Below are 27,715 nucleotides of genomic sequence, written 5' to 3'. Positions count from 1 at the left end.
TATTAATTAAATTTTAATAATTTAATTAACACATAAAAGGTATGTTAATCTAAGTTAATAAAATATTAATTTAATAGTATTTTCCTTTTATTTGAATATTTTGGAAATATTATAATATATTTTATTATTATTATAATTAAATATCTTCCTTTTTATTAAATAATTATTCAACTATTTTTTTCTATCTAATTGCAGAATAAATAATCAATTTCTACTGTTTAATTTTTTTCTACAAAACTAATTATTATATGCCAGATTAAAACGAAGTTAAATGAAGAAATACAAATTAAATAAATAAATGATATATTTTCTTATTTCAAACAGCTTTTAAAAACATTACTAATAATTTTATATTCGAGAGGCCAGAGTTGAATTTAGGTAATTAACTAATGGACAAATATAAAAAAATCATTATTATTGTTTATGTATTTGTTTTCTCTTTAATTAATTAATTGGGTTGATTTCATTTTTTCTCTCATTGTTAGATAAATTTCATGCAATAACTTTTATTATTGAGTAATACTTATAATTAAAGATAAAATATATTATTTATCTCGTATGTTTTCGAAAACTTTTAAAAAATACTCTAATATTAAATTTAATTTAATTTAATTTTTAACATTTAAAGTAAATTTTAATTTTACCTTTTAATTTATTTTTGTGTTAGACAGTAGTTGATATATTTTTTTTAATTATACCCCTAATTAGTCACGTGATCATCATTCAATGATTCAATTCTTTGTCATTTTTCTTTACCTCTGTTACGGATCCAGCCCATGGATCCTATACTCGGAATGGTCCCCGAATCCGGTTACCCGGTTTCGACCTGATCCGCTCTACCAAAGGCCCGAAACCGATCTGATAGAGCTCTTAAACAACTTTTGAATTCAAACGTCTCTTTTATCTTAACTAAATAAGATAAGATAAAGATATTCACCATCGCCTATAAATAAAGGACCCAAGTCCCTCCAGGTATTCATCAATTCCACACACCTTATACCTCTCTGATCCATTCTGACTTGAGCATCGGAGTGTCTTTGCAGGTACCTCCCCCCATTACTCCAGTCAAGCGATCTGGCATCTGCCTCGACCCGCGAGTTCTCAATCCATCTCTTAACCCATACCAGAAACATCTTGGAATACGAGGCCCTTATAGCAGGCCTAATTCTAGCCAAGGAGGTTGGGGCAAAAATCTTGGAAGTGTGCACCGACTCGCAGGTAGTCAGTTCCCAAATCAACGGAGACTACCAAACGCGAGACCCTCTACTCCAGCAGTACCTCTCCAAGGTAAACAAGTTAAAAGAAGGATTCGATCACATAACCATACAGCATGTCCCCAGGGAACGAAATGCCAGGGCAGACCTCCTCTCCAAACTAGCCAGCACCAAACCAGGACAAGGCAACAGGTCGCTAATTCAGGAAGTCATCAGGACACCATCTATATCAGCCACGACCGACGCCTTTCTGACATTCTCCAGCCAAGGATCATGGACCTACCCTATTCTACAATACCTCCTCAACGGAACGCTACCAGAGGACTCCAAAGAGGCAAAACGGACAAAAAGGGAAGCCGCTAATGACACTGTCATTGCAGGACAACTATACAAACGAGGATTCTCGCAACCCCTGCTCAAATGCGTCGAGCGGAGTACATACTCCGCGAAATACATGAAGGCTGTTGCGGCCACCACATCGGGGGCAAAACCCTAGCCCAGAAAGTCATCGGGGCGGGGTACTTCTGGCCCTCGGTTATCCGGGATTCTATGCAGCTGGTAAAAAGCTGCAGCAAATGCCAATGGCACGCCAATATCCACCAAGCCGCCCCACACCAGCTCAACGTCATAACGGCAGAATGGCCATTCGGAACATGGGGTATCGACCTCGTTGGACCATTTCCCACGGCACCCAGACAACTCTGGTACCTCATCGTCGCCATAGATTATTACACTAAATGGATCGAAGCTGAACAAAATAATCGTCAAGAGACTCAAGAAGCGGCTCGACGAAGCCAGAGGACTATGGGCCGACGAACTCGGGTCAGTCCTGTGGTCGTATTGAACAACCCCCCAAACAGCCACTGGGGAAACCCCCTTCCGCCTAACATACGGCGTTGAAGTTATTATCCCCGTAGAGATAGGAGACCCAAGCCCAAGAAGAACGATCGAGGGGAACGGTGAAGAAGCAGAACGAGACCTCACGGACGAGGTGAGAAGCATAACCCACATCAGAGAGCTAGCCCTAAAACAAAGGATCAGCCTAAGGTACAACCACAGCGTGGTCCGGCGAGAATTCGTACCCGACGACCTCGTCCTACAACGAAACGACATCGGCACCCCAACCCCAGGGGAAGGGAAACTCACCCCCAACTGGGAAGGCCCGTACAGAATCAAGGTAGCAATTGGGAAGGGAGCATACAAGCTTGAACGACTTAACGTCGACGAGATCCCGAGGACCTGGAACGCCACCAACCTACGATGATACTACACATAGACCGACCCTCTAAGTCATCTTTTACTTTATTTTCCTTTTGCTTTGCTTTCCTTTTTGCTCTAATTTTTCTTTAATTTCGCATAAGTGTCAATCTCGGGTACTCTTTCCCGCCATAAACGGAGGGTTTTAACGAGGCCCAAACATCAATAAAATTCCATCGAATTATTAATACTTTTCTTATATTCCCCCCTAAACACGGAATAAAAACCTGGCCACCATTGAGAGACTGATCACCCCCAAGGCCCGAGAAACGGATATCCACGAGATAACGACCCCACAATGGTCCACCCATCCCAAACAAACTTAGGGAACAAATAAAGACAAAAATAAAACGGCTCAAAGACAGAATATACAAAAAGGCCCGAACGGCCGAACCGGCATAAAATGAAGTTTAAACAGTCACAAATCCACGGTCACAAGGCCACACGGCCAAAACACTAAAATGAAAAACTACAAATCCAGAACAAGAATTTATAAGCATAGCTAATCAAGATTGACGATCTGGCCATCACGGACAGTCTTAAAAGCTCCCATCACAGATACGTCCGCTCCAGGCACCAGCACCAAAGCTTGAGCTCTCATCGTCCCCTCAGTAGCAGCAATGGCTTTCTTTACATCAGCAAGCAGCACGGCCTTCTCCTCCTTCAAACCCACCACCTCCACCTTTAGACCTGCTACCTTAACCTTCAAAGTACCAACCTCAGAAAGAAGCACGGCAACTCGGGACTCAGCGTCCGAAGCCTTCCTCCGCTCTTCCCCAAGTTGAGACAAAAGTGAAGTCTCAACCTAAGAAAGGTGAAGGATTTCGGCACCGGACTCCTCGGACGCCTTCACTACCCTCTCCCTCGGTGACTCAACATCCGCAAGCTGCCCCTTCAACCTCGCTACCTCGGCCTGCGACTAACACAATTTCTTGTCCAGAAGGCCCACCTGAGCCATCACAAGCTCGGCCTTCCGGACAATCACGGTAGAATGGAGAAGGGAACAATAAAGTGACTTCGCCTGAAAAGTCACATCACACTCACGAAAGAAATCCTCCGTACCAGGCATAAGATGGTCATCGATAAAGGCCGGGGCGTCAAAACGGCGGTCCATCACCGACGGGACCGCATTCTCCCCCTCCACCAAATTCTCACTATCAGCATCCTCCGATCGCCTTCGCTCCAGGGAAGCCCCCTCCGGCGACACGGCCACCACATCATCCTCAACCTCCACGCCCCGACCCGACCCTTGGGTACCACCTTCGGTCAACGCCAGATCCTCAGAAGCAGCCCTCATATCATCATCAGGTCGGGAGGTCGGAGTGGAGGGAGAACTGCCAGAAGGAGTTCCCTGAGACATTTGAGCCTTCAGCCTAGCAAGAGTCATCAGGCCCCCAGCCATTTCAACTGCGAGAATAGCCAAACAGGAAAAAATGTAAGTATCCAACTCGGAACCAAAAAAAGGATACAAAGCACACACCAACATAGGCTCGGCAAGCAACCGGGTCACCCATCACATCCCTAGGGTTAAGAGGACACTCCCCAAACAACTACCATAAGACGAGGGCGACGTCCCGGTCTTCCGCAGACAAAAACTCCTGCATCACCCGAGTAAGAACGAATGGCCCCGCATCGAAATTCTAATACATAGGGAACCGACTCTCACCCTCCAACGTCAGCCAAAAGGGGTGATGTCCCCTAGCCGGGCAAACCTTGAAATACCCACTCTTAAAGCCATGAAAGGAGTCCTCATACAAACCGAAGACCCAACGATGAAGCTGAGCCCTGAAAGACATATACCCCTTCTTGTGCTTCCCCTCCTTGGACGGAAGGGTGCACAAGAAGAGGAAGAGAAAAACATTTACTGACACCGGAAGCTCAAAAAACTCGCACACGAGCTCGAAAGTCCGGATCGCCGCCTAGCTATTTGGATGCAGCTGGGACGGCACCACAGAACTTCGACTCAACAACTACTGAACGAAAGGGGAAAATGGGAGCCGCATGCCAGGTCGGGTAAACAGTGCCTCGTACACCCACATCCAATCTGGAATGGTCGGCGAGTCTAGATTGGTATAACAAACCCTTTCGTCAACCCCAAAAACGAAAAACTCGTAATGGCGCTCGGCGTCGCCACCCCCACAGACAGCCTACTCATCACGGAGCCGCTGGAGGTCCGCCTCCGTCATCCGCGACGGCGTCCCCCACACATCACTGGTAACCCAGGAGTAAAGGGAAGGGACACCCCCCGCTGGGATCACCGGAGGCCTCACACCCTCGGTCCTCCGACGAGCCATACCTAAAACAGTGATGAGCACCACCGTCAGCCCAAACCACGAGGCAGAAAACAGTGGAGGAAACCAAAACAGATACCACTACCCACTACCAACTACACAGTGGTGCTCATCCCCCCATGAAACCCACCACCCAAAGAACAGAAACATCATACACAAAGGCACGACCCCTAATCCACACTAAACGGATATAAAAACAAAAATGCAAAAGGTAGGCAGGTATAGAGTAACAAAAACCGCAAAGTAAACAAAGACAAGGGGAAACCAACCTAATAATGCGAAGCAAATACTTGAGAAATAATGAAGCAGGGGAACAAAAATCCAACCGCAAAAAAATAGAACAACACCAAAGTAAATAGAGAGACAAAGAGCTTTCACAGGATAGAACCAAGGAAATGAATGAGGGAAGGAGGAATAGAAACCAAAACGGTTTCAAAACTGAAGGAAAAAGACAAAAATACCCCAAGGAACAAACAGAGTGCGAAGGGTAAAAATGAAAAGTTTTCCCTCGTAATAATGCTCCTTTGGGAAACCAAAAAGCACGCCTCGAGAAATGAAACGGACGCAGAAAAACAGAAGGTTCGCGTCAATCAGACAACACGAACCCCAAGGAAGACGAACCAGCCGAAACACAAAACCCAGTGCCGACGCGCTGACCCACACGAAAAACAATACCCGCCCACCGAGTGCTCCATCCCAACAAAATGACCAAACAATCAAAACCACATCATCCAGCGACAGAGACTGACCTCGCTCGCTTTCTCGCTGCGGGGGAACCTGTTACGGATCCAACCCACGGATCCTATACCTGGAACGGTCCCCGAACCCGGTTACCTGGGTTGTTTTTCTCTGATCCAACCCACGGATCCTATGAGCACATAGCTCATCATAAATTCATAATGATACAAAATTTAAAAAAAGGAAGAATCATATAAAACATATAAAAAAGATAGGAGTGGATACAACTTCTATAAAACAAGGAACAATCATAACATAATATTTATAAAAAAAACTAGATTAGTGAAAAAAATGATTCAATCAATCAATTTGTTGGTGATCTTATATTTGCAGATTTGTTTAAAGGAGCAATACATGCCCACCACTCCACCAGTTCCACCTTCACTTTCACCAATATTATCCCTCATACTATGGCCAAACTGCAAAAATATTAAGATATAACATTAAATATCAACACAACCGTAAATCAAAATCAAAAATAGAATAACAATAAATCATCGAACTAGTTTAAGCTTCTCTGGAGAACATCTACAGTTGTGGATATCCTAACAGTGAAATTTATAAATAATGTAGCAACTCAAACAGATTTTTTTTAATTATGTTCTGCAATGTAGAAGTTTCTATGTAAAGAGAGTGAAATATGATATAGCTTTAAAACTATAAGAAATGGGATTCAGAGCAGTATAGCAGTGTGCATAAATTAACTAACCTCAGAAATAGAGTGGCTTTGTTGATGGATTTTATATCTGCTACTATGCAATGCTGGTAGACCCTTTGTAAAAACAAAATTTCTGACCTGCATCTCACAATTAAAGCATTAGTAAAGTAGATTTCTCCAATTACTTTGTTAATCAACCAAGTTTCAATAGCATCAATCTTCCTCATCCATAATATTCTAAAACTAGCACAAACTGTAACCATTGAAAATCTCCATAATTAGTAAATTCAAAATTCCTTCTCGTTAACATAACTATTTTCAGCTAGGTATTCATTTTTTCTTTAAATCACAATCATTTCCCCTTACTTCACAATTTAAAAAGAAGCATTAAACAAATTCATTGGTTTAACCCGCCACTTACCCTGACTCCTGTAGCAAGAACCACTATTCATGATTTGCTTCATATCAATTTCAAACTAGTGAACAAATATGAACCTACAATAAACCATAACAGTTAACAGTAGCAATAGAAATAATAAGCAATAAACAAGCACAGAACCAGCAATAAACTCAACAATAAAAAGCTGAAGTTTAGATCATTAAGCAGCAATAAACAAGCAATAAACTCAACAAAACCAGATAATCTGAACAATAAATCAAGCACAGAACCAGCAATAAACAAGCACTTTTACCAGCAATAAATCAAGCACAAAACCAGCAATAAACAAGCACAGAACCAGCAATAAACAAGCACTTTTACTAGCAACAAACAAGCACAGAACCAACAAGGCAGCAATAAATCAAGCATAGAACCAGCAATAAACAAGCACAGAACCAGCAATAAACAAGCAGCTGAAGTTTAAATCATTAAGTTATAACCCTAGGCTTAAATTGAACAACAAATCAGCAAAATTATAACCCTAGGCCTAAACTGAACAACAAATCAGCAAAGTTTACCTGAATAGATGGCTCGGGCTCCATATGCACTTGAATCGGACAATCGGTGGCTGGGTGGGTGGGTTCCAGAAACGCTGCTGGGTGGACTGGAGGCGGCGAGGTCGGACGTGGCGAGGTCGAACGTGGCTCCAGAAACGCTGCTGGGTGGACTGGAGCCAGCGAGGTCGGAGGTGGCGTGGTCAGAGGTGGCTCCAGGAACGCTGCTGGGTGGAGGCTGGGTCGTGCACCGGCGGTGGGGGTTCTCTTCTGTGCGGCGGTGGGATTTGGAGGAACTGAGGAAGGCTTCGATCTGGGATTTGGAGAGGGATTTGGAGAGGGAAGCTGTCGCGCATGGGTTTGGCCGTCTGGGGAAGGAGAAGGATCAAGGACGCGTTTGGGGGACAGGGGGAGTGGGGGTGTGGCCGTCTCACACTCTCACGTCTGGGTCTGGGTCTGGGCCTGGGGGGTGGGGTAGGTAGTTTTAAATTTTTAGGGTTTTAGGAAGAAGCAGTTCGGTTCGGTTCGGTTAGGGTTTTGGTGTTGAGAACCGAAAACCGAACCGAACCGCAAAAAAACAGCAACACATCATTTTTTGGTTTTTTCGGTTTTTCGTTAATTCGGTTTTCGATTTTTTCGGTTCGGTCCGTCGGTTTAGTTCGGTCTGGATCAGTTTTGAACACCCCTATCTTGTACAATCTCTAATCACGGTAAGTAGTTCTCCATTTTGCTATTTCAATAGTCAACGTCGTCATCCACTATTCCACTACTAATCACATCCAGGGACAGATTTATTTAGAAACTTGTGGGGGCATTTGCTAAAGTATATTTATAACTTTATTATATTAACATTAATTTTTATTAACAGTTGAAAATTAAACTGTTATAAACTTGTCGAAATTGGACTGACTCGTCCGATCGGATTGAAAACCAACCAACCAGTCACAAGAGTTGTTCAAGTGAGATGTCTGATCGGAAAATGAAACAAACCGATAAGATTTGGTTTGAACCAATCAATTTTGATTAAAACTAGTGAACCGATAGGTTTGAAAAATTCGAATTAGTTCGGAACTTTTTTTTCTTTTTCACACCCTTTAAAAACTACGTTGTTTTTCTGTTAAACAAAAAAAAAGAAAAAAATTCCTAAAACAGCTAACGAAGTCCCCATTCCCCCAATTACTAGACCCATCCCCACCTGAGATCTAACCCTCTTTCAATCTCACACAGTGACTCAGAGAAGCTCACACCACTGGCCACTGCCACTGCACGATTGCTGCAACATCATCGACTATTCTGCCTCGTCCAGTCAGCCCCTGTGCATCTCCTTCACTAGCTCGTCACTTGCTGTGTGTCTCTGATCATCGCGTCTCTCATCATCTTCGTCAAGGCCGTGTTTGGTCTCCTATTTCTCTCTTATCTGCCTGCATGTTGCAAAGTGCAAATTATATTAAGTATATTTTTTAATTTTTTTTAAGTTATCATCAGAGAACGTCACGTAAGAGAGCATCGTCGTCTTTGTCTTTCCAAAAAGCGTCGTGCGTCTTCGTCGTTCTTTATCATAGTCGTCTGCCTCTTTTTTTCGGTATCTCTCTTAATATTAAAAAATAATAGATTATAAATAAATTTTTAAGACAAAATTTTACTATAAAATTTACCGACAAATTTTTGACAAACTTTTTATCGATAAAAAAATAGAAACTTTTTAAAAAATTTACCGATAATTCTGTCAATAATATTAAAAACATAACTAAAAGGATCATTTTTCTTCGGGTACGACAACAAAGTGACAAATTTCAACAACACAATACATACATACACATATTTTTACTTTCTTTTCAAGGGTGAATGAGCAAATGCCCCCACCCCTTAATGAGTAAGTCTATCCGGGCCATCACTAGAGCTATATCAGCATCACAACTCAATGCAGTATATCTAGGTTCTTGAAGTCCACAATTTTCATTTGGACCTTAAATATTATAAATAGAAGTACAAACAATTTCAAAGGAAACATAATACTTAAAAAAGAATAAAAAAATGTACCTATCGTAACGATAATAATAATAATAATAATAATATTGTGCTATCAAATAATTTTAAACTTAAATATTAATTTCAAATATACCTTTTTAATATAATTAAAGTCTATGATCAATAATACCTATTACGCAATAATTAATATAAAAATATATTGTGTTCCGATCTCTACTTTTTTCCAAGTGCAGTAGTGTTCATCACAGAAATCAGTTACCACTAAAATAGTCAATTTTTTCACATTATATTAATATAATAATCAAATTTTCCAATGTCGAATAATAATTTTTTTTACAATAATAATCAAACTTTAATGAACACAAAAAATCATCCATTACCGTTATACTTTTATACATTTATTTGTATTTTGATTATAAAGCTCGATGTAAATCTCATTTAATTATATTATTTGTAAATTTTGTTTACAAAAGTGAATTAAATTTGATTATATTACTTATAAATTTTGATTATAAATGTAAATATATATATAATAATCAATTGCTAATTAAATTTTTTGTATTCATATCTTAGAGTAGGATAAATTACATGGATAAAATGATTGAAGATCAATATTGCACAAATATTTTAAATTGAATTGTGTTATATGTTTATCTCGTTTGCAACTCTATGCAAATCAAATCAAATAAGTCTGATTTAAGCTCTTTCAATGTAAATTAAATTAAATGAAATCGAAATAGATAAATTTGATTTACTAGCTAGTAGTTATTGACACACGCAGCCTGTGGTGAATCAAAACAAACAAATTCGATTTGAAGCATAAAAAAAAGTCAGTAGTAAATCAATACAAATTGTTTCAATTTACTGAGGATATAGCTCCAAGGTAAATCGAGTCTAATTAATTTGAATTACTAAGTAAAGAAGCACAACATAATTCAAATTTACTTAATTCGATTTAGCTACGAGTAGGTCCTACAAATACAACAAATGTAACTTTTCATTAGAGTGGCACTTGCAATGGCTAGTGATGATAGTTGTAACACCTTACCACACAGAGTTTTACGCTTAAGTCGTAAAACAGAGGTGGTATAGTATTACGACCACTAAAATAAAACATATATACGTATAATACTTGAAAGAATATAACATACGATGAGTCTTAAATGAAAGGTAAAACAAAATCATAAAATTTAAAAGCACAACGCTCAAGAATAAGGATTACTTACGTACGAAGAAAGCTAAGGTTCATAACTTATATATATATATATATATATATATATATATATATATATATATATATATATATATATATATATATATATATATATATATATAACAAGAGTAGAAGGTCAAGAGTACAAAATAACAAACTCCTAACTCAGCCTGTGAAGCTAAGGCTGCCGAAAAAATATTTACATACATATAAATATCAAAATCATAACACAGAATATACAAAAGAAATCCTAGTTCTCCATACACCTCTAAGAGGCACAAAAGTAAAACAAGTCATTAGGACAGTTCTATACATATTGTCATATATAAACAGTACGCAAAATAATGTCCCAAAAGATCCACTTCGTTGTAGAGAACTCTAGACGCCTAATGAGGTGCATCTCAATTTGCATCTGAAAAACAACAATATCATATGGGATGAGAACCGAAGGTTCTCAATATGGTAAAGGTGCCGCATACATAAGATATAAGGTCCCGAAAAGGCCAGAGGCAATCATAGAACTCCAACACTTAGATTATAAAACTTAAAGAACTAAAACAGAAACCATAAGTCAGGGTGGTTCTCTAAGGCTTCCTAAAATTAACTAAAACTTTAACCTAAACCCCCAATCCTCCTCCTTCCCTCCAATCCTCCAACACTGGTAAAACTGCACACACAAACAAGCAGGCGATAAAAAACACAGGTAGAATACAAGTATTGCAAATAGCAAACATAACAATTAACATAGTAAGTTCCCTTAGGCATTCTCAATTAATGCAGAAACAAGCAATTCAAACAATATGCATATGATGCATGCCTATCCTATGGCTGATGAGTCTCATCTGTCGGTTATCAAGCCAACCCGACAAGTCCGGCTGCTAAACCCTAGACTGTCCCTCGATGCGCATCCCCAAGAGTTTATGTATAGCTTTTTCTCATTCATATATATAAATTTTGCTCATTGGGGGATATCCTTCCCGAGAATTTATACGTGCCCGGTCACCTTTATGTCGTAGGATCAACAGAGTATCGAGTCTCAACCTGGAGCACGTGGTGGCAAGCCACTGCTCTTTACCCAGGGAAACTTGTATCTCAGATAACATATGTGCATAAGTCTCATTTCATTCATATTCATTAATAATCATTTCATAATCCTTTATTATAGCCATAACATCACTTATATATCATATATTTTCACTTTTATACATAATTCATCATGACTCGGAGCAAGTAGGGCGAACCACACCCTTGCATTTACCTGGGGAACCTCTATACTAACCAACTTGTAGCAAGTGGGGCGAAACTACAACACTTGCGTCTACCCAGGAGGTACGTTCTCAAATGCCTAGGAGGAACAAAGGAGGGGATCCTAACCTCCCACCATCTCGCTGGGGGAAATTTTACAATACCAAGAGGAATAAGGAAGAGGATCCTCACCTTTCACCATCTCCTGGGGTCACACTTTGGAGAAGAGGACTCGAGATAAAGCAATCATTTATAACTACTCATAATCGTTCATAATCATTTGTCGTGGCCGCCATATTCATCACATGTATACCACAGCTTTGCACTCCTCATACATAATTCATCACTTCTCAAGCTTCCTTCACCCCCAAGTTACTTCACATTCCTAGTTGAAACCCTTTCAATACCACTATAACTCATTTCTAGGGTCCTCGAGGGTAAAAATAGAGGTTTAGAAGTTGGAAACCATGTTTAAATCATAAAAATGTACATTGCTAAGAAACAGAGTGTGTGCGTGCGCACACTTGTACAATTGTTCATAGAGGTGCGTACGCACCAGGAGGTGCGGATGCTCTTAACAACAAGTATGTCCATACGTGTGTGTGCGCACCCTGGTGTGTGTACGCTCCAGAGTGTATGAATGCTCTCAGCAGTAAGCATGTCCCCTTGTGTGCGTGCACACCATAGTGTGCGTATGCATGTTTTCTGAAAGTCACAGCATGTGCATGCACATACGAGTGTGCGTACACAGAAGAGAAAATGTTGCCCCTTCTGGGCGCGTGCCCACATTAGTGTGCATATGCACACTAATGACGAGAGATTTTCTTGTATAGTTTGAATCAATCAAACAAGGAACAATTCGTTAGTAGCATAGTCCAAACCAACAATGAACTCTCATAATCAAATGTTATAATTCAAAACAATTTATAAACCGAGATCAAGAGTAATTCGACCTCGGGCCGATCTCCCTAGGATTGCACTTGAAGTGTTACACTTTCGGTTGTTAAGGACAAAAAGGGGTTTTAAAATAAAGAACAAAAAGATTGAAAGAACTTAGGATTAAAAGAATTAAACAATAATCAAAATTGTAATTAATGCAAGTAAAAGGAAAGCAAGATTAAAACTTAGTGAAAATACAAAAAAATGCATAAAGAGCTTTGACTTGGGAATAAGGGTCCAAGAAATCCTATCATTGCCATAACCACAACTATGGTGATTATGATGAGTCAATCTCGCCTAGTTAATCCCTAACATCAAGGAGTAGGTCAAGCAAGCATAATTGACCTTAATCCATAAGTCCTAGCTAACTTACCAAACTAGTTGATAAAAAGCTAGCGTCAATGGAAACAAGAGTCAACTAACTACCCAAGAATTACCACTAAATGTCGGACATTATGACTCTAGTATCCTAGGAACTCAAATTCCAAGCCAAGGTGTGAAAATCTACTCAAAATTACCAAGTGGCATTTTCACAAACACCTTAGGTGCACAAAACCAAAACATGAGAAATTGCAAAGGAAAATAGAGAACTATTACCAACTATCAACAAAACCAAGTATAAACAAGAAATCAAACATAAAGAAAGCATGAAACATTAAATTCATCAATCAAAACTTCAAGAAACTCAAAATTGCAATATAAACAAAGTAACTTGAATCAAAGGAAATGAAAGTATAAATGCTATAATTAAAGATGAAATTGAGAATACTTACAATTAAAGTAGCAAAATCCAAAATCAAAGCTTGCTATAAAATGCTACAATTGAAATTGATAAACCCTAAGAGAGCATTCTACTCTACACTACTCCTACTCCTAATACTATGTATTTTCTATCTAATCTACCTAATGAAAGCTTCCCCCCTCATATGGCGTCAATTCCCCTTTATATAGCATCACAATTCAGCCTTTAAGCCTTCCAAAATGGGCCAAATGGCCTCAAAAATCGCGAAGCACGTGTTTCATTAATGAAATCGCGTGCAGGGTCTTGTGCATACGCACAGATGTGTGCGTACGCACACTTTGCTGAATGGAGACTTGTGCGCACACACATACAAATCTCTTCTTGTGCGCACGCACACATGGCTGTGTGTGCTTTTCCTTATTTTCTTCATGTTTTCTCCCTTGTACATGCTTTCTTCTACTTTTGGCTATCATTCTTGCCTCTATGACTTGAAATCACTCAACAAACAAGTCATGGTATCGAATGGCATGAAAGTAGAATTAAATTGCTCAATTTAAGCACAAAATTGCATGTTTTCACATTTAGCATCAAATTAGGGGCAAAACACAAAAGTATGCTATTTTGGTGCCTAAGTGTGAGTTTATGTGATGAAATCCATCCAAATTGAGTCAAATTATATCGAAAAATAAGGACTCATCAAATTTCCCCACACTTAAATAATAGCATGTGCTCATGCTAAACCAACAAGGAAAATAATCAAAAGGGGTAATCAACTTATTAAATACAACTATCTATATGCATGTAAATATGTATATACTATCTATATCTATCTATACTATAGTATCCTATGAAAATGGTGAAAGCAAACAATCAACTTCCAAGCAAGAATATAGATATATAGGGCTAGGCAAAGAAGTATCTCAATGCAAACAAAATCTAGAGAATTGATTCAACTCATCAAATGAAGCAACTTGCAAGAATTCATGATAAGAAGTGTGGGAACATAGAATTGAGTAGTTGAACCCTCACTAGGTATGTATACACTATATTCACTCGGTGTTTAGGGTTTAATCACTCAAATTTTCTCCTAATCATGCTTTCAAGGATTTGCTTTTTATCTAACAATCAAGAAACAAGTGATGCATGAATGCAATTATCATGAGGATTTCATATGGTTGTAATGGGGTTAGGATCAAGGTGGGATAGATATGGCTAAGTGGACTAAATTGGATTAAATCCTTGATTAGTTTAAGCATCCAACTCAACCTTTATCAATCCGACATAAAAATTTGCAATCCTAACTTCCCATCATGTCGTTTTTTCTTCACAAACACTCATGTATGCTTATCATTCAATTCCCATGTGCATTTCTTATTCACTTTTGTTAGGGGTAACCTTTGTTCCCATATTATTGGTGTAGTTGTTTTTTTTTTTTTTTTGAAAGTGAATCAAGATAAATGCATATGGTTTAATAGTTCATACATGAATGCACCCATTTTCCAAAGTTTTCTATGAAATACCCAAAATAATTATTTTCATTCACTACCAAAGTTTTCCAAAATTCCCCCACACTTAAATGAAACACACACCTCAACCTAAGCTAATCAAGGATACAATCTAAGGTAATTCATGGTTTTCCGCATAAGGTTGTGATGTGCTAATATCAAGAACAATAGGGTAGTTAAAGCTCAAAAGGGGTTAACAAAGGTAGATGCAAGGGTAGGTCCATATGGGTGAGTGAGTTTAATTCAGAAATGGCCTCAATCATGCTAAATGCATTCAAAACATCAAACATTGGACATAAAGAATCAAGCAAAACTAAGATCACAATCATAGAAGGAGCATAGCACATAATGAACAAAAATAGTTGTTAAAATATGTAACCACTCTTTAAAGCTCAAAACTCACAAGGTATTTGTTCTTTCCTCTTCTATGTTCCATAAAAATTATTCAAGTAAGTTTAAAAATAATTTTCCAAATCAATTCAATAGAGTTCTCTTGAAGCAAACAAAAAAGGTAACATGAACAATTAGGATAAAAAATGAACTAGGTAATTAGGCATATATTATTCACATCGTCCAATCACAATCAATATCTATACTATTTACCAAGTAATATAAAATGCACTATATCTATATATATTAAAACGAAAGTGCATAAGTCAAAGAACTAAAATATCTACAAAAAGAATAATAAAACTCAAAATAAACTAAATGACAAGTGTTAAGCAGAGAATGTTTACACCCAAAAAATAGTAGATACTCCCCCACACTTAAATCATGCACGGTCCTCTATGCCAAGAATCGGACTGGGGGTGGTCAACTGTGAGATGCTCCATCGTCTGATGGTGGTGGGTGCTGATGACGCTGATAAACAATCATGGTTCGGGAGGACTCTGCGGTGGTCTCAGCTGTCGGCTCCTCAACTGCCTGGTCAGCTGGCTCTACTGCTGTCTCAGCTCTCGGCTCAGCTACAGCGGGTGCCTCCTCAACTCTCTGAACCACTGCCTCCTCAACCATGGACTCCTCCGCTCTCTGGTCAGGGGGCTCGACTACCTGGCCAGTATCAGCTGCTGGCTCCTCCGGTGTCAGCTCGGTCTTGGGCTCAGGCTCTGGTGTATCCAGAGGAGGTGGCCCAGGGTCTCTACCCTCAAACTTTGACACTATCCAGTGGAAGCGGCGAGCGTTACGGCACTCGTAGCGGTGGAGGGTATGAAGGATCTCCCGACCCTGCTCATAAGGCGTCTAAGGTCGGGGTGTGGGTACAGGAGGTGCAGGAGGTGCTGATGGCTCTGCTGATGATGGTGGCTCAGTCGTCTTCCTCTTCTTCTGTGGCGGCAATCCCTCATACTCACCATACAGTGAGAATGGCTGCTTGCTGATGAAGGACAGACGTCCTGTCTGTTGGGCGTCTCTCCACTCCAGAATAGGTGGCTAATCTGGTGATCATCGATGGGAAGGGAATGTTGTATTTCTGTTGTTGTTTAACCTTCCATATTGAATCTCTGATAAGGGGAAGAACAAAGATTCTCTTCCCCTCCAGAATGGCCCATAGTAGAACAGCCACACGGACACGATTATGAGTGGCATGCGTGCTCGACAGGATGTAGTCAGCGATGATTTGCTACCAGATCCTCACCTCAGGATGAACATCGGAGCACGCAATGCTAAGCGAGACCGTATTCCCTCCTCTACTATACTCCCATCTGGCCTCAGGCAAGCCAATCTTCTTCAAGACCACGTCCAATGAAAGCTTGCCGGATGTCAAGTCCTTCACTATCTGAGGATAAGCATCCCTAGCCGGAGGAATATGCGGGATCTGTAAAAGGGCCTCCAAAGGCTTGACACCTCTCAGAAAAACAGTCGGGGCATCCCTCTTAAGCAGATTTCCGTAGATTTCTTTGACCTGGTATTCATTGATTTCCACCGGATCGAATCCTACGAACTTCCATTGTAAAAATTGAGTCCATCAAGAATTTGGTCCGCATATTTTTCTGGTAAGTTCAGCTTTTTTTCATACTGAAAGGCTCACTTTTCCAATTTCTTGTACTGTTCCTCGACCGTTTCATTTATGAATGTGTCCAGTTGAGTACTCGGACGCGTAGGAGGAGGACGAGTCAAAGGATTGGCTTTCTCCTTCCCTTTGCGAGTCATCCTGAAAAAGACAAAAACAGAATACAACTCAGGAGAAACAGATAAAATTCACAAAAAGAAGGGAAAATAGTCAAGCAATGCATATTAAAGCCACAAAGGTAAACACACACTCAATTAAGGGAAAACATATTCAAAACAGTCAAATGCTCAAAAAGAAATGAAGTTTTCCCACAGTCAAGCAACCTAAGTACATAAAAGTGAATGAATAACAATTGTAGGACATATATGACTTAGGTGTATAACGAAAGTGAATTGAATTGAGAGGAATTGATTATTGCAATTTTGCATTTGAAATTGGAAGACTTAGCAAAAAGGTGCGCAAAAGCAATAATCAAGGTAACAGTGGGAGCATGCACTTATTCATGTTGAAAAGATAAGAAATGGTCACATATACATAACCTCCTCTCCAAAGCAATACTTGAATGAAAAACAGATTATATTGCTCAAAAACATACAGGAACAAGTGGCTATGTATGTGGTTATCCATTATTAACAGCTTCATGAATAGGCAACAACATCAATTTACTAAATAAAATTTAGGTTATGCACTTAGAATGTACCAATTGGAATGACCACAGTTGTAAATTTCAATCCAATTTGGTTGTACAAGCAAAATCAGCAATTAAGTACATAACTGGCAAGTTACCCGTTAAAGAATGATATGCACAGCAAAAATTGACACCAAACAACAATAATCACAATGGTAAAGTCAAGTTCAGTTTGATGTTCAAGCTAAATGAACAAGGTGCATAAACAAGTTCAAGCTCAAGAAGCATCCAAAACTAACATTAAATTGTACAGGTATAAATAACAATGCATAATAGGAAGAAAATTCAAAACCTACGCTAATCAGACACAGAAATTGAATCAAAAAATCCATTCAGGCATTACATCTTATGTGCATCAGTGAGAAATAGCATTCACAGTTCAATCACAGCAGTAAAGCAACCCAGAAAATTCAAACAATCAGTCAACATCAAGCATTCAATCCAGAAAACACAAGTCATCTAACCTATAGCCTCCTAATTACTAAAACAAAATTAAAAACAGAACCGAGAAGCAAGTAAAATAAAGCAGTAAGAAATGGAACAGGGGCAGGGAAGGAATTGGAACCTGTAATGTAGAAGATGGAGGAAGAAGAATGTAGGCGAGACGGGGGGTTTCGCAGCGGCACAGAAGCTCACTGCCGCTGGTTCTCACCGGAGTAGGTGACGCAAACAGAGACTGGGCACGGGAAAGGTTGTTGTCAGAGAGACAGGGTGCAGCGCAGTACAGAGAAGAAAAAAGGGGAAATGTAGAAGAGGGAAGAAAAAGAAAGGAAGAGGGGGCGACGGTGGTCGCCGGTGGTGGTGTGGTCGGACGGAGGTGGTGGTTGGTGGTCGTCTGGTTGGTTGGGCTGAGGATTGGGGTAGGGTGGCGTTCAGAGAAGAGGAGAAGAAGGAAGGGTTGGGGTGTTTGTGGAAACTGAAGCGCGAGTGTCCTTTTTTCGAATTAACGCTCTAAAAGGACCTCGTGCGTACACACAAGGTCGTGTGCGGACGCACAACTAAGGGAAATGAGGGCTATGTGCGCGCACAGAAGCATGCGGGTGCTGCGGGCAGAATGGGTATCGCGAGCTGTGCGGACGCACAAGAGTTGTGCGCGCGCACAGAAGAGAAAAGAGGGGGTGCGTTCACACGCACAAGGGGTGCGTGCACTGCGGACAGAAGGGTTGTCACAAGCTGTGCGTGCGCTGAGGGATGTGCGCATGCACAGGTGGTTTTTTTTTCTTCTTTTTTTTGTTTTTGAAAGAGGGATGGAGTGTGCGTGCACACGTAAGATGTCCATTAGACAATTCAATAATTAGGAAACATGACATACTTTCAGCAATTCAAACCTACAATCTTAAATCCACTAAACTAGAATCAATAATCAGACACTTTCAGCAATTCAATAATCAGAAAATATAGAACACTTATAGTGATAGTTACCCCGTACTGTCATTAGGCCAAATCATCAACCATACAATGGGAGGTGGTAGAGAGGCATTAGCTGCCTCACTTACATGAGAGGACTCCAGTGCTACGGCTTCCGTCACTGGAGGTGGCGTTGCTGTAGATAGAGGGACGCAATTGCGGTTAGGGACCATGATGAACGGTTGGTCTATTAAATCCATAACCTATGATGTCACGGAGGTAGTCAGAGTAGAGGGAAAGGATCCAAAATTTCTAAGGGTACGAGAAGAACGACCACGAGCACATCCACGACCGGCAGCTTGATCCGCTGAACCTCCACCTGTCATCATGTCTGCAAATAACACAAATCAACAATAATCAATACAATGATCAGTAATAATCAGAAATTCAGAATAACAAATCAACCTTATAAATTATAATAACTAGTTCAGAATAAATCAATAATAATCAAAACATGTTTTAATCAGAATCGAAATAAATCAGAACTAAATAAGAAATAGAAATCAGAATATGTTCTAATTAAAATTGAAACTAAATAAGTTCAGTAATCTAAGTTCAGAATTTTAGAAAATCCAAAGTCTAAAACAAGTTCAGTACCCCCTAATTTCATAACTAAATAAGGAATATAAATCAGAACCAATTAATTTCAACTTGAAATTTATTCCTAAGATAACCCAAAACCAATTAAACATACATAGTTGACCTAATAGGGTTAAAAATGACCAACTTAATTAATCTTATACTATTAAATAAATGCCTCAATTATTCAAAAATTTTGATAAATTAAAAAAAAAATCAAATTCCATTATCAATGCATAATAACAATCAAAACATGCAAACGAGCATTAATTTTCAAGAATTAGACCAAAAATTGCATTAAAAGCTCTGAGACATATTACGAACACTTGGCATGCACAAACATTAAACATGCAAAATCAAGAGCATTTAGCAATTGACAGCCCCAATTTCAAATCAACAATCAACACCATCAACAAATAATTCAAAACCGGCAACAACTAAGCATAATCCAAATATTTTTTTGTAATTTAGAACCTAATAACCTAATCTAACCTATCCTAACCACTTAAAATTCACTAATAGAAAATTAATTCTAACTAAGTACTAAAAATCATATTAATGAAACTATAATTAACAGAAACAAAAATTAAAAACAAAGTAATAACCTGGGTTGCTAAAACGGAATGGAACGAAGAAGATGAAAGGAGTTGCAACGGCACTATGATGTTGTCGGTGCAAGAAGCAGCAAACATATGATCATCGGACTTGGAGCTAGCTGAAACGAGATAGGAACAGGGGCTCTGTGACAGAGGTTGAGCTAAAGTGGGTTAGAGACAGAAGGGAAGAAATAGAAGGGAGAGACGGCAATTTAGGGTGGCCGGCGACGACAGAGAAGGTGAGAGGGTTAGAGAGAGAAAGGGTAGAGGGGTAGAGAGAAAGAGGGTGGCGAGATGGTTAGAGAGAGAGAGAGAGAGAGAGAGAGAGAGAGAGAGAGAGAGAGAGAGAGAGAGAGAGAGAGAGAGAGAGTGAGTGCGTGAGTGATAGAGAGAGTGAGTGAGTGAGTGAAATTTGAATGAATGAGGGGGAAGAAGGTTCGCAATTTGAATTTACCGTCCAAGTTACTGTTAGATTTACTTTCGAAAAAATCTGATGGTAAACCATTGCGGGTCACCAAAACGCTGTGTTTCTCTACGTGGGTTTATTGTCGAATTTTTTCAATGGTAAATCCGACCCTAAAGGACGTGCTAATTTATTTTTTGTTTCCCTCCAAATATTACCGACAAATTTACCGTCAAAAGCGTAAATCCTCTGGTAATTACTTAACTTTACGAATTCAACGCCGTTACCGTCGGTAAATCCGACAATAACTTCGCCGCTACTTTACGACGGTTATAGTGATTATCGGCGAATTTACTATCAAAAAATGAAATCCGACGGTAATTTTTTCACTCAACGAATTTATTGTCAAATCCGCCAGTAAATCTGCTGGTAAATCCAACATTATTCAACGTTTTCTTTATAGTAATTGACTACCCTCCTTTTAACATTTAGATACTAACAAATTAATATTTTTAATGCTTCAAATAAGATGGTTTTGGAAATACTTAAGAAGATTGAATTTTTGCATCTAAAGATTATATTTCTATCATCACAATTTATAGCAGATTCAATAAAATATATTAACGCATTAATACTTGTAAAATCTATTTTTTCAGTTTTTTTTTTTTTGTGAAAATTTTTTTTATAGTGATCAAGAGCTAAAACCACAAAAAAAAAAATAAAAATAAAGGGAGATAGGAGAACATACTGAAGAGAAAAGAGAAAGACACACAAATTTAACAAGATGAAAAATGAAGTGAAAAAATTAAAGTGCACACAGACTAAAGAACTGAAGCAGATATTTATAATAAAAAATTAATATATTATAATTTATTATTTATATTTTTAAATTATTTTTTATACAATACATCAATCAATATTAATATTGTATAAAAGTTGATCTACCACCTGTGATATCAAATTACCAATGATTGATAATTCAATCTAAGATGTTACATTACAAAAGGAAAGTCCATTAAGATACATACATATAGGTTAGGTATTAATTCACAAGCTTTACTAACAACAATTATTTAATATATTTTTGTTATGAACAGAACACTGTAAATTGGGATAAAATAAAATACTACATCCTTCATGTCATGTTCCATGGATAAATGAATTGAAGTGAAATGCTAAATAGTGTATGTCAATTGTCAAGTTCTTTATTTGCATTAAACTTAGCACGCTTTTCAACCATCACATTGGTTTAATAATTTTTAAAATTCTTCATTGCTGTTAACAATTTTTTTTCTTTTATTTTGGTAAATCGTAATTTTTACTAGTATTTTTAACAATATAAAATAAAGAAGTAAAAACTAACTAATCAATGAAATTAATATCATAAAAATTAAGCTCATTAAAATACTAAGAAATGCCTAATCAAACAAAAAAAAATTCAAAAAATTTAAAATTATAAAAATAACGTAACTTTGTAAAAATAAAATACAAAAACATTAGAAAATAAATAGTTAAATTATACAGTTGGTCTCTACACTTTCAATGAAATTATAAATTAGTCCCTACACTTTAAAAATTTATAATTGAGTCTCTAAAGAGAATTAAAATTTGCAATTTAGTCTCCATCGTTCAAAAAATATTTGATTTAACAGAATATTCTCAGTATATTCTCTATTTTAACAGAATATTTTTAATATATTCTGAGAATATTCTGTTAAATCAATACTTTTTGACCTACGGAGACTAAATTGCAAATTTTAATTCTCTTTAGGAACTCAATTATAAACTTTTAAAATGTAGGAATCAATTTACAATTTCACTAAAAATGTAGGAACCAACTGTGTAATTTAACCAAATAAATTTATAATTGACCACAAACAAACAATAAAAAAGAAAACTTTAAAGTTATTTTGAATTAATCAACATTCTTAAGGATTTGCCTTATAAATCAAACTTAAATTAATTTAACAATATATGTATACATCTTAAAAATTAATAATGAAATATAGTAAATTATGGCGGTTTGAAGAATCTTTCTCAAAAAGTGATAAAAATTAGGGAGGAATTTAAAATTTATAAAGAAAAAATTAAGATCTGGAAGGAAAATTAAGATTTAGAGAGACGAGAAAGATTTGGAAGAAAAATTAAAATTAAGAATATAAATTATAATTATTAATTATGATAAAGGATTTTTTTAGTAAAAACGATATCTAAACACTACTTTTGCTTCTATTTTTTTAAAAGCAATGTGTCGTTGAATTTTTGAAAAAATAAATTATTTATTTTTTTAATTAAAATATTTTTTTAAAAAGTGATATCTAAACATGTTTAAATTTTAAAAATTTATTTTTTTAAGAACTTTTTAAAAAAAATTACCAATCTAAAACTAGTACTTATTCTTTTAATGGTGATTTCTTCAAAAAAAATTATACCAATTGCATTTTTAAATAAGAAAAGTTCAAGGGTCAATAAAAATTTATTATTTTTAATTAATATTTTTAGTTATTAATTAAATTTTTTTATTCTAATCATCTAACTACATATTTTTAATCTATATTTTTAAACATTATTTAACTAACTATCTGCCAAAAATAATAAATGCTGTTTGTATTTTAGTATTTCTTTTAATTTTAGTGTCACCCGTCGTCAGTGATAGCGTATTATTACCTACTAGGGGGCCAGCCAGCTAACTTTAATTTGAAACTTGTGGCTTGATAATAAGCACATGGAGAAAATGATACAAGTACTTGGCTTAATAATAAGCACGTGTAGAAAATGATACAAGTAGCATGTGGCTGCTAAGAACTCCTCAGTTAGTAATCATCAGCTATATAAACCTATGATGCCAATTAATTAAGGAGGAAAAGATATCCAAGAAGCTAACCTAAGATCCCACCAATAAAAAAATCGTCATTTACATAAATCAGTTCCCCACTCTCTAGTTCTAGCTAATGGATCATCTGCCAATACTATTGGCTACAAATTCAATCCCAGCTAGATTCTCTACCGTGATTCTTTCTCAGGGTCTGGAATTCAAGACTTTCAAAAATGTCCCTTTTCCAACTCAATGCAATGCATTGAATAAAATTTCTAATCATAATCAAACAACACCTCGTCGATCTGCCAATTTCAAACCTTCTATTTGGCATTATGATTACATCCAGTCTTTGAACAGTAAATACAAGGTATGCTTATATATATATATTATTAATTTTTGTAAGAGAAAAATTGTTATGGTCCAAATTAAGAAATTTGAAATGTATAGTTTATTTTTCTATGCAATACTTGACAAGTTAGTGTTTTTTTACTTAAATATTAATCACTTGCTACTTTACTATATTTTGATTATTTTCTAGCAGCAAGACATACAGCAATGACCAAAAAAGAAGATTTACATAAACTAAAATAATAATTTATGGACCGTAGTAGTCCAGTCCATTTATATATTTGACTTTATCCATATAAGTGATTTGGTTCTTACAAATTCTCTTTTTCGAAAGTTTAAACTTTTGGGCACGTTTGGGCAGTGAAACACAAATACTTATGATTAACACAAAATAATTAAAGCATAGTAAAACTTTAATACTGCAGCAAGGGACATACACAGAGCCAAGCCAAGCACTGAGGGAAGAAGTAAGAATGATGCTTTGCAAAGTGGAAAATCATGTTTATCAACTTGATCTTATTGATGTGTTGCAAAGGCTTGGGGTGGCTTATCATTTCAAGAATGAAATAAGGAACTTGTTAGATAATATATATGACATGGTTGACTCCAAGAAGAAGAAGGATTTACATGCCACGGCTTTGGAGTATAGGCTCTTAAGGCAACATGGTTATGATATATCATCAGGTTTATTTCTTTTTTTTATTGTATGATTATTTATTTATTTATTTTTATTCTTATGCTATTTCGAACATTAAGTTAATACACATCCTTTATCTTTGATTACAGTACATAAAACATATGTCATGTATGACTATTAAGGTTAATATATATATATAAGAAAGAATGCCCGCATTATTATTATTATTATTATTATTATTATTATTATTAGAGGATCACATACAAATAATTACTGTAAATTGTGGTGGTGTTGTTGCAGATGTTTTTTTTAACTTTCTAGATGAAAGAGATCATTTTAAGATATCCGAATCAGTTGATATTGAAGGAATATTGTCACTATATGAAGCCTCATTTTATTCATTGGAGGGTGAAACTATATTGGATGAAGCAAGAGATTTCACTTTGAAAATTCTTGAAAAATATTCATTCAGAAATAAGAGTGAAGGGAACTACTTATCACTCCTAATTGATCATTCTTTGGAGATTCCATTGCATTGGAGGGCACCAAGATGGGAGACAGAATGGTTCATTCATGCTTATGAAACAAGAAAAACAATGAATCCCTCTTTACTTGAGTTTGCTAAATTGGATTTCAACATTCTTCAAACCATCCACCAAGATGAACTCAAGAATACATCAAGGTAATGACAACCATTATTAATTATATTCGTACATGCATAACTTTGTTCCAAATTTTGACTTAATTATGTGTCTCTTATATGATACCATATATGTGGTTTTCATATATGCGACTTTCTTAATTCATTGTAAAACCTCGATGATTTCTTTTAAAAATAGCAATGAATATATATGATGAAATATATTTTTTAAGGAATTGCATCAAATTTCTCAAGATCTTCGTCATAGAAAACAAACACATCAAGAGTAGTATCTTTTTGCAATTGATTAAATTCTTAATAAAAGGGGGTTCATTTAATTTCTTTATTAAGATGGTGGAGAAAAATTGGCCTTCCAGAACAGTTGAACTTTGCAAGGGATAGATTGGTAGAGAGCTACTTTTGGGGTATGGGAATGAGCTTTGAGCCAGATCTTGAGTTTTCTAGAACAACTCTAGCAAAGGTCACTTCCTTAGCAACCATAATTGATGATCTTTATGATGTTTATGGAACTCTAGAAGAATTAGAGCTTTTCACGGAAGCAATTGACAGGTTAGTAATTCATACTCACTACTGATATTAAATTTCTTTGCCTACACCACATTTGAAATTTCGCCACGTATAATAAATAAAAAATAAAATAAAATATATTTGTTGTCCTTAAAATTTGTTAAAAATTTTAAAAATATTTTAAATTTTATTTTGTTTTAATTTTATTTTAAAGATTTTTGACTTTCATCAAATTTATTTCTAACAACTAATTTTTCAAAAAAAATTATAACCAATTCAAAAATAACTTCATAAGAACAACCTTTAATACAAACAAATCAAATATATTTATTATGCATTATTATTAAATTAGTCTTATTTTTTATATTTTAGTTGTTAAGGATATATTTGATATAAATTGAAAATATTTGGAACAAAATTAAAATAATATTAAACTTAGAGGTATTTTTGAAATTTTTGATAAATTTTACAAACAAAAAATATACTTTATCCAAAAAAAAATATAAAGTACTAATTTAGTTCTTAATATTTGAATTAAGTTTTAGTTTTAATTTCAACATTTGAAAATTATAATTATAGTGCTGAATATATTGATTTGAGAGAAAGTATGATGGAATAATAAGAAAAAAAATATAATAATAAAAATAACACTATTCTTGAAAGGAAAAAATTAATTTTAGATCGAAAAATAAAATAGGACAAAATAAAATGTTTAGGATAAAAATATAATTTTCCAGACGTTAAAATAAAAAAAAATTTAGCTTAAACATTTAAAAAGTACTTTAACCAACAAAAAAATTTAAAATAATTTTAATACTTTTATTGTTGACTGTAGATGGGATCTAAATACCATTGATAATCTTCCGGACTACTTGAAAATATGCTTCTATGCTATCCATGATTTCGTCGATGAATTAGCTTTTGAGTTCTTGAAAATTAACGGCGACAATATCACTCCATGTCTAAAGAAAGTGGTAAGAAATTGTTTAGTTTTTACTATATTTTTAATAATCGTAATTTTTCATTGTACGATATGAATTTTAAAATGCATACAATATTCTAACTTTTTTCTCAAGAATCGTATTATATGATGAACTTATCTTGTTGGTAAAAATTTCAGTGGTCAGATCTTTGTAAAGCATATTTTACCGAGGCAAAATGGTATTACAGTGGATATAAGCCAAGTCTTGAAGAGTACGTTGAAAATGCATGGATATCCATTGCCATTCCTCTTATGCTTACTCATTCTTATTTTGCAACTCCATATTCATTCCAAAAAAATGAATTGGGTTACTTAGAAGAATACTGTGACATAATTCGATTTTCGGCAACGATTACACGTCTCATTAATGATCTTAGAACACATAAGGTACCTTTCAAATTTTCCTTTGTGTTGTTTCTAAAATTAAATTCTCTTATATACGTTCAACATTTATCTCACTTTTATTATTATTTCTTTTTAATTTATCATTTTTAGCGGGAGAATGAATTTGGTGATGTTCCGAAATCGATTCAATGCTACATGAATGAAAATGGAGCTTCTGAGACTAATGCTCAAGAGCATATCAAATCAATGTTAAACACAACATGGAAGAAGATGAATAAGGAAGCTCATAATTCTTCTTTGCCTCCAATTTTTATTGAAATTGCAGTGAACCTTGCAAGAATGTCAATGTGCATGTATCATGATAGAGATGGACATACCATTCAAGATCCTCAAATCAAGAATCGTATATCATCCTTAATCTTTCATCCCATTACTGATACAAAGATCAGAGGTGTTACAATTAATTAAGATCAATGCTAAGAGCTAGCAACATTTGTGATTGGTAGCCATCAACTAGCCATTAATGATGATTTGATGGTGTGAGATTGGTATAAGATTTCATCCAATAGTTCACCTTTCTCTGCTGGTTACATGCTGGCTAAAATGTAATAAAATTGCTGGCCCTAGACTTTTCTATTAATTAATTACAAATAACCATAAGATAATGTTCCTTATTATTGAAGGACTTGAACTCTTTGGACTTATTAGGAGATGTTTTCCTTGTCGAAAAAATTATAAGTAGATGTCAATAACTTAAATTTATTGTAATTTTAAAAAATGATTAAATCATTATCGTTAAAGAGATATCTGCCTTCATATAGAAATATTATTGGGTTAATTGATGATACTCTCTCCGGATATGCATATATAACATTACCCATAATAAAAATAGTTCAAGACTAGACCGATTACCAGGGACAAAAGCAAGCGGCATAGAAAATTAGGTTAGATTGCACAAGAATTCAAGAATACAAGCGCTTTCTTGATTCTAACTTCTTGGCCAATAACACGA

At 36.2% G+C, this 27,715-nt stretch overlaps 1 protein-coding gene across 1 annotated transcript; it reads left to right on the top strand.

Annotated features, from left to right (window-relative positions):
- Nucleotides 1–23,261: 23,261 nt before the first annotated feature.
- LOC112703428 (terpene synthase 10) lies at nucleotides 23,262–27,380 on the top strand. Its single transcript, XM_025754871.3, has 7 exons — nucleotides 23,262–23,590; nucleotides 23,997–24,255; nucleotides 24,509–24,890; nucleotides 25,200–25,418; nucleotides 26,212–26,350; nucleotides 26,497–26,745; nucleotides 26,854–27,380. Exons 1-7 carry the CDS (start codon nucleotides 23,357–23,359, stop codon nucleotides 27,169–27,171), a joined length of 1,800 nt encoding a protein of 599 aa, XP_025610656.1. The 5' UTR covers nucleotides 23,262–23,356; the 3' UTR covers nucleotides 27,172–27,380.
- Nucleotides 27,381–27,715: the final 335 nt, after the last annotated feature.

Source organism: Arachis hypogaea, chromosome 7 (genome assembly GCF_003086295.3).
Source record: "Arachis hypogaea cultivar Tifrunner chromosome 7, arahy.Tifrunner.gnm2.J5K5, whole genome shotgun sequence".
Classification (NCBI taxonomy): domain Eukaryota; kingdom Viridiplantae; phylum Streptophyta; class Magnoliopsida; order Fabales; family Fabaceae; genus Arachis; species Arachis hypogaea.
This window is presented reverse-complemented; position numbering and strand designations above follow the sequence as displayed.